The following is a 13,406-nucleotide window of genomic DNA, read 5'->3' on the forward strand; positions in this document are numbered from 1 at the left end:
CTAAAATTTAAACCAGACCGGGTGGGTCAGTCACAGATGAGCACAGTCAAGTCACAACGTGTACTAAGCCTAAGTCTGAGTGACTTCACTTTTATTTTCTTTCTAGTGATAGACCCTTCAAAATGTAACCAGACACTCACCGGTCACTGAAATTACCACTCTGAGTGCAAAAATGTGCATGAGCCTAAGTCTGTGTGGCAATATCTTTAAAATGCTGGCCGTTCATTGTCAGTTGCCGGAGTTAAGTTGTTTTCTCATAGGTGCACTAGTGTTGTTAGCAAGCTGCTTCTCTCGTTTTTATCTTGGTGTAGGGTTCAAGATAGATCTGAAATCAACGGTGTTATCTTTTAAAACAAAGCAACAAATAATCAACAACAAATTCAAAAATCACTTTCTTATAAAAGAAAATAATTATTGTATATGATAATTTTAGATACAATCGTGCAAGGGAAAGTTAAATTATTCGGGTCCGTCTGGGCTTAGCATATACTGTTTCTAAATGCAGGATTTTCAATATGAATTCTTTCAGAGTGCTTCTCAATAGAAGAATGAAAAAGCAATTTTCCACTTGGTTCTTTTGGGGATCTCCAGATTTGGGTTCTCATCCAAATTTATAGAACGACCAGTGAGCAAGTCCCCTTATCTGCTAAAAACAATGGTCTTTTATGAATACTCTAATTCTGGCCCCCAACTCTCTGAGATTAGTATTTCTCTCTCTGTTGTTTGGAGATTAGATTACCCCTTTCTGCTCTCTTTTCTTTTCTCTTTTCTTTTGCTCTACAGAAATCTATTTATCAAGCCTTGTGAAAAGTCTGCTGACATGAGACTTGACTGATTCTAAGATTTTTCTGGTCAACCAGCTAGACTTTTGACACCAATCTGTCAGCCCCACTTTAGTGAGAGATTCATAATTTATGATACGCAGAAATGTGAGACATCTGGAAATCTTAAACTACATATCAAATATGCACGACCGCAGACGACCCAAGTTTTGGACTAGAAGGGTTAGAGAATGTTGCCAAAGACAAACAGTGTATTAAAATCGAAACCAAAACGTACAGCTTTCCAGCATTATTTGTTACCATCTGAACTAAGTCTATACGTATATAAAACTTTTAAAAATCATGTTGTTAGAGGCATAAATATATACTTGTGCATGTGTAGAAGAAATATGTTAGTACATTTATGCCTGCAAGGTTCCAATTTTTTTTAATTTTGACCTCTCAGCAGCTATTTTACCGGCTAAAAACCGGACTGAATTTGTTCCGCAGATCCAAATCTAGTATATATCAGGTTTCAAGTCTGTAGAACAAAAATTGTTAGAGTAGTTTGGTAGAGCCTATTCTGCACACAGACACATACAGTCACTTTTCTATATAAATAAAGCAATAGATGTCTGTATGTGCGTGTGTCTGTGTGTGTGTTTAAATATTTAACCAATAAACTCTTAATCTACTGGTCACATAACACCGAAATTAACAGGAGATATTAACCATATACCAAAGATGGTTTATAATAAGTAAAATCCTTGTTTGCATAGATAAATAACGCGCAGAAAAATATGTCAGCAAGTTGAAATGCAAAATGTTAATTACAACTTGCTGAGATATTTCTATTAGTTTTATGCATGCATAAATTCAATTATAGCTAAAAATGGTTTAATTTTAAGTTTAGCTCAAACAATAGGAAATGTGGCTGGAGTGCTAAATGTTTTACGTTTCGATTCTTGCTGATGGCATCCAAGTCATTTTTTGTAACTTTTGAAATCAGTAGCATATATATATATATATATATATATATATATATATATATATATATACATTTCTGTAGAAATATATTTTCTAATATAGACCAATCCTTATTTAAGAAGCTCAATGTAATTACAGAGCAATGTAGTTAATAAATGACAAAAAACTATATTCTAAAATTCATGATGTTGACCATCTTATAATTTATTCCTTTAATATAGTTGATATTTACAATTCTTGACAGTGTCTGTTTCGTAAGAGATTATAAGATGGTCAACATCATGAATTTTGGAATATAGTTTTTTGTCATTTATTTTCGATATTGTTCTGTAATTACATGGAGCTTCTTAACTAAGGATTGGTATATATAATAAGAAAATATATTTCTACAGAAATATATATATATATATTTCTGTAGAAAAAAAAAAATATATATATATATATATATATATATATATATATATATATATATATATATATATATATATATATATATATATATATATATATATATATATATATATATATATATATATATATATATATATATATATATATATATATATATATATATATGGCGAGGTTAGCACCGTGGTAGAGGTTTCAGGCTTCTTATCATGAGGTGCCGCTTTCGAATCTCGCTAGATTCAGCCACTCTGATGAGTGGTGGATGACGAAACACGTGTCAGTGGATAATTATATTATATTTTAAAAATAATATATATATATATATATATATATATATACATATATATATATATATACATATATATATATATATATATATATATAGATATATTATATTCAATGAAAATTGCCTCTGTAATAATAAATACGAAATCTGCATGAATTAAAATATATTTAAGCGTATTTTACCACCGCTAGCATTGTCACGGACATGTTCAGAATCATTACTACTTTATATTTCTTTTAGCAGACAAATTGAAAATTCTGACATAGAAATTTACTGTTACTAATTTTTAAAAAAAATAAAGTTTTATTTTAATAAACATTAAACATCTGCTGTAAATCAATCCAAGCAGGGGGGTATTTGTAGCGGCGGTACTACAGACAGCAACAGTGCGTGGTTAATAATTTAGAATTTATCCTTAATTTCTATGCTCATCGCTATTTGGCACAAGCATAAAACTTCTTCCCTGGCCTCTCTTAAGCTAGCTCAGCATATGATGGGAGATTATAAAAAGGATAGTCCATTGTTTATTTTCTCTATAGCCAGGAGAAGACACTGCCGATAACTAATCTACATCACTCAGAAGAATCCTCAAACTTCTTTCTTGAGATGCAGCCAAAATCTTGACGTTTTGACTTCAACAAGGAGATTCAAGATTCCAATATGGCTACAGCTGCACACACATGGACTTAATAACATTACACACACACGTGCACACATATACAATTATAACTATTTATACACGATCTAATTTCAATGTAAGTACAGACATTTTAATGTCATTTTCAGCGCTTTTACACTATTAGGACGAAATTTCGAAAATCGTAATAGTGAATTTCACATGAACACAATATTATGTACATATTCCTCATATTGTTAAGATGATTATATCCAAAAATTATGAAAATTGATCAGGTAGAAAATTATTTATTAAAAAAAATAGAATTTGAAGAACATGATCGTGTTTGCTTATGTAAGACACAGGAGAGTTCACAAGAGAGATAAATTTTCTCCTGATAATTCTTGGAAAACTCAAAAAAAAATTTTAGAATTTTCCAAATGGACCCGAGGAAATTGGATCAGTGCAATATTTATTATTTTTGCTCAAATAAAATCCGTATTTTTGATTTCCTGCATGCCCATGGATTTTGCAGGTTCACTATATATATATGTTATGTTTATTTTGTTATTTGTTTTGTGTTACATTAAACATTTAGTTACTTCCTTTGTTTATGGTTTCATTTTGCTTTATTTTATAAAATCAAGATGGCCACAATTTTTTACCTGCTAATCCAATTAAAGTTGTTTTTTTAATAATTCAGTAATATTCAGGTAATTTCGACTGCATAATTTGGAAGCTACCATTATAATTTATTAGAATTGACAAAAAAAATCAGTACAAACCATTGTATTTTTATCTGAAAACTCCATTTATTGACTACAAAATTTCGTCCTAATAGTGTAGAAGCGCTCAATTTTCTCATATATGAAAAGTGTTCTCTTTTCCTTACAGCCTGACATTTAACATTTTCTTTTTTTTGTATATATCCATACCTACTACGTTTCGGAATTTTTGGGATGAGGATTGGTTATTTGTATTATTTGGATTCATAAGACTGCTATTCTCATCTGGAGTGTTATTTGCACAACGTTTTAGTCGATGTAACCTCCGGCCTTCTTTAGGTGTATGTTGTCAAATTCGGGAATGTTTGTCAAACTTGAGAATTTGGACGGAATTTCGAATGGAACCCTTTATTTACTTCATGAGCATGCTCTTGTTCCATCAGGCATGATTGGATAGAGGTCCTGAGTAATTTGCAATTATATCTTTCGATCACTCATACTGAGACTTGAACCTTCAACCTTCAGGAAAATATCACTTTTACAATTGATTTTTTCCAAGTATTCTAACAACTGCGCCACAGGTTCTGCTCAAAAGTCCGTTCAAATTTTCAAGTTCGCCAGAAATATTTCTGTTGTGGTGGCAACCACTTATTTGCATATGCGAATAACATAACACTATAAATGGCAAGCCTAGGTTGGCCTTGGTGTGTCTTACTCAAATGCCACTGGAAGTGACGCCGAAGAGCGTACATGTCCTCCCACCAAGATTCTCTGACTCGACACCGTCATTTGTACATATTGTAAATATACCTTTTCTTTAATACACTTATTATTGTGTTATCTTGTTGTTTGCGTCTTCATTGTATTTCCTTATTAATCATTGTTCAACCTTGCAACCACAACAATTTCCGAGTTCAACAAGATACATCTGAAGAAGGTCAGAGGGTACATCAATTGAAACGTTGTGAAAATGACACTCAAGATGAAAACACTAGTCCGAAGAATCCAAATCATATGAATACTAGTGATGGGACGATTCCAGCATTTTTCCCGATTCCGAAACAATTACTGATTCCATATTAAATTCCTGATTCCAATACCAATTCCGATTCTTTATAAATCTCTAAATATTTAACTATAAAAGTGTTATTTTGTCCCGATTAGCATAAAAACATCTTAAATGTGCCTATATTTTCTCAAACATAAAAACACACTTGTAAGGGGGTGATCTAGAGATTTTAGCCATACTGGAAGTTTAAATCAATAAATATTTATTATTTTATTCTTATTACAAGCAGTGGAAGATGTTTCCTAAATCAAAATCAAATAAAAAATGATAGTTTAAGGAATCGGTTTTGGCATCGGAAAATAGGCTCAAATTTTTCCGATTCCAATTCTGATTAATCGTCCCAACACTAATGAATACCCATACATATTGTCTTACTGAACCTTCTCTTTCATTTCCTTTTATTTGCATGTTAACGAAGATGTCTCAATAAAGTTGTTTTAAATGATAGAATGAAAATTTGTTTTTCTTTACAAGTTCACCAGCAGTAAAAGAAACAACAGTTAATGAAACAAAGGGAGATAAAACTTTGCATTATAATAGATACACATCTTACAGTATCATTAATGAAGTGCAGTCAAGTAACGGAGCACAATCAAGACCTCTGACTTGCACTACTAAACACTAAAAATGATTTTCTTCTGGTTAATAAAAAATTGTTATTTAAAACGTTTGTAATTGTTCCAGAGTTGGTGACGTTTTTTTTTTTTTTAATCTTTTTTTAATTATTTATTTTTTTTATTTTTTATTAGGTACAGGCAAAATGGACGAATAAAGATAGGGGAGACATAGTTTTGAAAGCCGATTTATCATAAATTTTTTTGTAGCTTTTTGTAGCTTACTTTTTTATTGTATTTGAAAGATTACGGACTAAAGTTAATTTCTCAAAGGAAAAAATATTTATTCACGTGACAAAAAAAATTTAGGAAAAATGTTTTCACGGCGAGCTTACCAATTTATCTAAACTTTGAAAGTTTAATAAATTCACTGTAAAAATACCTTGAAAGATAAATATTAGTTTTCTGTGTCTATTTCAAAGATAATTAGTAAAGTCCTAAAATATTGAATTAAATTTAAAAGAAAACACCTTTTTTGTACAAAAAGGATAGCTTCATTAGCACCCCCCAAATCCAGGGATTCTGCACTTCACAAAATCCCAACAAACGGAAGTTTTGTAAACGCGGTTATACAAAAGTCCCAAATCTGAGACAGTCAAAAGGCGCTTAAAAATGACGTCATGTAATTAAAAGGAGGAATGGGGTGCTGGGTTTCTTTTTCTTTTCCCCAGACGTGTATCCGTACATTCCTATCCTGAACGTTTGTATCATTTTTACCATTTTTTAATTTAATTATTTTTCTATGTTCCTGGTTTTAAATTAAAGTTTTTTTATTTTTATTTTTCAAGATTATGTAAAAATTATGTTACAACAAAAGTTTCACATTCACGCAAGCAAGAAGAATATTAGAATCTTACATATAAAAATTATGCGAAGCCTGTAATTAAAAAAAAAAAAAAAGTAAAAATATTTTTGCAATTATAATTTTTTGTGTGAAAATATTAAATAAACAATGCTTAATTCAATGATAATATTAGTAGTTCGAGAAATTAATTTTTCTTTGAGTTACATCGAATTCATTAATGCGAACTTTAGGTGATTTTTTCGCAATGTTCCTATAAAAAATGCTTTTTATTATTATTTATTATAACTTACGATACTTTATTTTCATTAAAAAAAAAATAATAAATAAATTCATGCACTTTTTTTAATACTGAAAACCATAACTTTAGTAAAGGTATTTTTTTGTTTAAACGAAATAAGATTTAAATAAAAATAATGGGTTCATTATATTCCGGGATCAATATTTGATAAATACTGAAAATTTCATTAAATTTGGTTAATTTCCTGATTTTTTTTTTTTTTTTTGGTGAATTTTTAAGTAAAGGGAGGGCATTCATCTTGCACGTGCCTATTTATTTATTTATTTATTTATTTATTTATTTATTTATTTATTATTATTATTATTATTATTATTATTATTATTAATAATTTTATTTATTTATTTATTTATTATTATTATTATTATTATTATTATTTATTTATTTATTATTATTATTATTATTGTTATTATTATTTTTATTATTAATTTATTTTATTTATTATTATTATTATTATTATTAATTTATTTATTTATTTATTATTATTATTATTATTATTATTATTATTATTATTATTATTAATTTATTTTATTTATTTATTATTTTTATTTATTTACTGCTTGCTAGAGAAAAGTGTTTCAACCCACGTTCTCGACTTCATCATGGATTCAGAGACTTGTCAATCCATCTTTTCTCTACAAAGAGAACGAGAGAAATAAATTTGCCATCAAAATCTGACGTAAAAATGATATTCCACGTTTACAAATGCCCATTTCATGATTAAGAAAATGAGAACGAAATCAATTTTTATTAAACTTGCAAAGCAGCAAACTAAACTGAATCGAAAACTACATATTCGAAATGAAATGCATGCATTTCATAATTGAAGTATTTTAAATATTTTTTTAATTTATTTTGTTACCGCATTTTTATTTCAACAAAGAGCCGATGGATGAAAAAAAAAAAAAAAAAATAATAATAATAATAATAATAATAATAATAATAATAATAATAATAATAATAATAATAATAATGCGTAAAGCAACCAGAGACGATAAACACATAGACGCATGAGAAGTGACAATTTTATTAGTTTCTCGTAATAGATACAAAGGGCGATAATTCAAATTTTCTTTAGTATCTTATTTTGAGTTATCTCCCTTTTATGTTTGCATCACGTGGTCGTTTCCCACAGCAACGAACAGCTTCATCAACAAAATTTGCTGTCTGTTTATCTATGAAGGAATCAGGAAAAAACACATTTTAATTGCATTATCAAATCGATCAAAAATGAATTTATGTGCTACTATGACACTTGAGGATAAAGAGGTCTTGTGAGTTGGCAAATAAAATTTCTTTCTTCTTTAAGTTTTCTTTTTTTACTTAATAACGGTACTTATGCACTTACGTCACCGTGCTGAAATACTAACGTTATTGTTTAGAAAGCCATTCTTAACATGGGGAGGAGACGGTGTTTAGTAATTCATCTGTACTTTCACCTAATAATTTAATAAATAAAAAAAGATATCGTAAAACTTTAATTTAACTTGAAAATACTATTTTTAAAAAATAGCACGGTAAGCGCATAAGCACCAAAATAGATAACGTTTTTCTTTTTCTTTCTATAACAAAATGTGTGGTTATTGCCTATTTTTGTCACATAAATTGTTTAAAATTAAATAGGTTTCGGCATTACTCCTATTTTTACTTAAACCATGTTCTATATATATATATATATATATATATATATATATATATATATATATATATATATATATATATATACTTGTTTATTGTTATATAACAATAAACAAGTATTATCAGCTCTTTTTATTGAGCACTATCTAACAACCTCGTTGAATTCATTAGTCCATTACTTTTGAATATAAAAAACCCCGAGTATATATATATATATATATATATATATATATATATGAGGATGCTAGAGAGGGCCAAAAAAACGGCCGTGTAGCCGAAACAATAATGTAACTTAACAGAAAGATACGGTAATAAAAAAATAAAACGCATATTTGCTCTACAACAGTATTGAGCACTTTCTTCAGTTTTTATTAATAACCATCTCCACTAAATATACAGGGTGTTCCAAAAGTCTTGGGCACATTAAGCAGATATGAGGACTTGAAATGTGCCCAAGACTTTTGGAACACCCTGTATATATATATATATATATATATATATATATATATATATATATATATATATATAAGTGAACCTGTCTGTCTGTCTGTCTGTCTGTGTGTGTGTCTGTCTGTGTACATTTCCCTACGCAATAACTCTGTCAATTTTTAGTCTATAGACTCCAAATTTGAAATACCGGGTACTGAGATTTGGGAAAATCGATGTGACGGGTGTCAGCCAGAAATTTGGCTGTTAAGGGGTCAAATTTCAACGATTTGACCTTTAAGAACTCTACCAAACTCCTCCGACAATTTTGGGTCTAGACACTTGAAATTTTAGATATAGGTTCCTTGAACCTGGATCTAACTTAATAAAGTGATTTGAGCCCGAAACAATAAATTTTAAGGGGTCATAATAGGGGTCAAAGTTTTAAAAAATTAACCATTTTTTTTGTTTTTTTGCTTTTTTTGCACAGCATACACCTCCAAACACCTGAGCAACGCCGGGCACCCCTGCTAGTATATATATATATATATATATATATATATATATAGAGAGAGAGAGAGAGAGAGAGAGAGAGAGAGAGAGAGAGAGAGAGAGGGAGAGAGAGAGAGAGAGGATAGAAACATTATAAACACTAAGTCATAGTAAGTTTTATTGTACACGTGAAAATATATTTGCCCAGGGCACATAACTCGAACTTATAATTTTCGATACATATGCAGAGAATACGGACCGTGATATTTTTTAGATAGGATTTTCAAGTTAAATTCAATGTTTACCGTATCGTTTATTTATTAAATTGTTTGGTGAAAGAACAGATTAATCCGTGTGTCATTTAATTCCCCGCGTCCCATATTAAGAATGAGATTTTTAAATGATAACGTTCTTATTTCAACACGGTCCGTATTTTGCCGGCGCGCCTAATTTTATAATTACATGAGAACCTTTTTAGGAGTAAATTCGATGGATCTGGACAATTCACACACACTCCTTCTACACACACACACACACACACACACACACACACACACATATGAGCAGCCCCTACAAATATTTAAATATTGAATTTTTTTGCATTTTTTTCTTGATAATTAGTGTCGAATCAATAATAATCAGCTGAAACACACACACACACACATATGTGTGTGTGTGTGTGTGTGTGTGTGTGTGTGTGTGTGTGTGTGTGTGTGTGTGTGTGTTTCAGCTGATTATTATTGATTCGACACTAATTATCAAGAAAAAAATGCAAAAAAATTCAATATTTAAATATTTGTAGGGGCTGCTCAGTTTCTAACAAGTAAATCGATCCCCATATTGGAACTACTTGACGAGAACATGCACACATCTTTTATACAAAGGAATTTTCAATTCTCAATCTAAAAGCAATGATATTGAGACCTTTATTCTATGCATTCTGTATTCTTTTCACTGGTCGCCATGTTTCTTTTTGCGCGTGCATTCATTTTTTTCCGCATGCACAAAAATTGAATGTGCGCACAAAAAAGAAAAAAACAATGTAGATATTTGCATGCTAGCCACCTTAATATGATATGACACAAGGTCAGAAGGTGGGGATGCCAACCAGCATCTGGCCTAGCAAAACTTACCTGGGCATCCCCATTGGCATTCCCCGATAGACAATTAGCAATAAAATTGCCTCACCTGAAAGCCGGGTGGCAAGGCCTAGGAGGGTAGACGTCTTATGTAATACCCAGGCAGCGTACCTCAGTCCGACAAGTACTGGGCCAGTTCCTGGTCCCACACCTGTTGGGTTGATTGTCAAGAACAGATTCTTGACTGGTATTTTCTACCCAAGCCTCCAAGCAGCCGAAGCAACAAGGAGATTCATCCTCATGATTTAAAGAATAGATGACGGTAAACCAATGTATTGCATATTTCTATCCAATGTATTCTGTATTGTTTTCACTAGTCGCCATGTTTGTTTTTGTGCACCCGCGTTTAATTTTTGCAATTGTTCCTTTTAGGACCAAAGTGTATTATTTGTTCTGTTGCTACACTATTCTCTGCTCGGTCAGTGAAGAAGAAGTCCTTCTACACTGAGGCAATTTTTATTTGTTTCAATCCAGAATGTCTCTTCCCCCCCACCCACATTGAAATTCGACCTTGTGTCAAACTTTGCCCTCGTGGGGAGGTAAATAAATAGGAACCATGCCCTTCAATTAGAAAATTATGAACTCGAAATATCGCTTTCGCTGAAATTCATCTTCCAAAGATTTGTATTTTTATTTTATTATTGCTAGTAATCGATTATTTATTAAAATCAAAAATGCAACAGCATAAAATACTTTTTGTTTTTACGAGGGGCATTTTGTAAGTAATACCTCCTATTTTTTTATTCCATCTGAATGAATCAGAGGGGATTGAGAATTGCGCTATTATGATGACTGGACTTATACATCCATGACCTAAAAATTACAACTCTCTGTTGCAGATATTGACGGTGTGAGACTCTAAGAAATTAACCTCTTTCATGGATGTGCATCAGGAGCAACAATGTGTGATTGAATTCCTGGCAATAGTGCATTGAGAATAGTGGTGACTATGTTGACTAAATTCTGGAGCAGAAAAGGTCGTCCATTTTAATGGTATCATTCTCCTCTTCGTAGTTCTTTAACATTTTGGAGATTAAACAAAATAGATGGCTTTACTTTTGGAATGACCTTTGTATTATTGATTTTTTGTTTAGCCACCTGAACTTAGTTTTAGTAATAAATCTAAGAACGGATATTTATGTTTATGAATTTTATTCTTGCTTAAATCGATTTAAAAAATAGGATTCACCGATTTTCTAGAATCGACCAAAACGCGAAAAGGGGGGGGGGTAGTAGAACATTGTTTCATTAACATTCATACATGGATGGCAAGGGATAAAAGACAACACAACATGTGCAGAGTATTCGATCACATGGTTTCTTTATTCAGGGGTCAACTTCAACGACACCCGCTAAAAGTCATGTAAAACCTAATTAATTCTTAATACAACATCTTCCTTTTTCTGAAAAATAAAAATTATAAAAAGCAACAGACAAAAATTAAATAGTGAACTAGGTCGATTTTTAATTTGGGGAAAATACAGCTCCCCAAAAAGAGACACTCTGGATAGGAACAAAAATTAAAATTGTCTCAGTCATGAAGGATCTTTCGCATTGACCGAGAAAAGAAAAAATGAAGTTCAGCACCAGAACAGATGCTACACTGTGGTCTTGGCCCAAAGTAGTATTACTGAAGTCAAAATATTTCAGTTTTCAGTCATAAAGAAACAGACGAGTGACCATACGAAAAATGAATCTAACTGAAATGTTTTCTGAGGGGTGGGGAGGAAGGACTGTTTAACCATTTTGTTCAAAGCTTTGAATTTTTAGGGACCCTTAAAGTTCAATTTCACATCGCCTTTTCTTCGCTAGCCTCGATTCGTGTATAATACATTTATTTAATGCATAATCTTAGCATGCACAGCACTGGTGATCTAGCAGGTTATGGCAGTGATGACTATATGTGCAGTCTTAGTCAATACAGTATGAAATGATAGAGTTGTATTCATCCAAGGAGATGGTGGCGGTGCGACTTAACTTTCTTGATTGGAGCAGTTTCTGTAATCATTTTTTTGTGGACTGTTATCCTCATCTTCATAGTTGTTGTTGCTTCACCACGTTTCGGCCAACTCATCCTCTGACCTACTTCAGATGGAGCGTTTCATCTTATTCTGCATTTTATATTGTCTCCTCTTACGAATGTAAAATCAATCGTGGGTTCTTGTCCAGAATCCACCCTATATTAAAAAACAAACATAAAGAAAAATCTGTATGGTGTACATATCCATGACGAAATGAAAATATCAGCTGACTACGATATGGTCCTCTTCAAGTCCAATGTAAACAAGTTCTTGTTAAGCTACCCCTCCCTGTAAATAATTCATTTCTACCCTATTTCTACTACTAACTATTAATACACTGACACTCAAACTCCATGGAACATCACCAGTTATTTTCATTAAACAATCCCTGATGATAACCTCTGTGAGAAACCTAGTAAATAATAATAATAATAATAATAATAATAATAATAATAATAATAATAATAATAATAATAATAATAAATTCATTCATTCATTCATGTGCTGTCCTTCGTGTCCAAAGACGACTTCCTGTGAACCATCATTCTCCACTTGTCAATTGTCACGGTCGCGACTGAGGGTATTATAATAATAATAATAATAATAATAATAATAATAATAATAATAATACCACCTCGGTTGGACAAGCACAAAGAGAACTGGGACTTTGAGGAGGCTTAGTGCCACTCAAATTCCAGTGTAAACCAATGGCCACTACCGGCGAGAAATCAATGGTAAGAGACTGTTGCGATGATGCAAATTCATTTGCAAATGCTATTGAAGGAGGTGGAGAGAACTGGATGTCTGAGGAGACTTGTTGTCACTCAGCCTCCAGAGAACACCACAGGTTTCCAATCAGATCGTTTGTTGACTTGTGTGAAAGCTCCATGTGAGTCAATAATAATAATAATAATAATAATTGTGATCTATGCAAACAACTACATTTTGAACATGCAAACAAATAGTATAAATACAAACTGAAGAGAGTACTGGAAAATGAAAACCACCTAATCTTTTGGGACATGGGGGCACTAACAGATACACTCATCCAAGCAAGGAGACTAGACGTCATAATAGCTAACAACAAGGAAAGAAACTTCCATATTATAGATTTTTCCGTCCCA

At 31.3% G+C, this 13,406-nt stretch overlaps 1 protein-coding gene across 2 annotated transcripts in view; it reads left to right on the forward strand.

Annotated features, from left to right (window-relative positions):
* Window positions 1-13,406, forward strand: part of LOC145284825 (coiled-coil domain-containing protein 42 homolog) — a 360,633-nt gene that overhangs the window by 294,506 nt on the left and 52,721 nt on the right. The window contains exon 1 of one of the 2 annotated variants that reach the window (XM_080133794.1): window positions 7,677-7,840. The exons of the other annotated variant lie outside the window; for it this stretch is intronic. Coding sequence (XP_079989920.1) covers window positions 7,797-7,840 — 44 coding nt within the window. The 5' untranslated portion in view covers window positions 7,677-7,796. Of the gene's footprint in view, window positions 1-7,676; window positions 7,841-13,406 lie in introns of those variants that run through there. 2 annotated transcript variants of the gene reach the window in all.

Source organism: Euprymna scolopes, chromosome 9 (assembly GCF_053919585.1).
Source record: "Euprymna scolopes isolate OS-2025 chromosome 9, ASM5391958v1, whole genome shotgun sequence".
NCBI lineage: Eukaryota > Metazoa > Mollusca > Cephalopoda > Sepiida > Sepiolidae > Euprymna > Euprymna scolopes.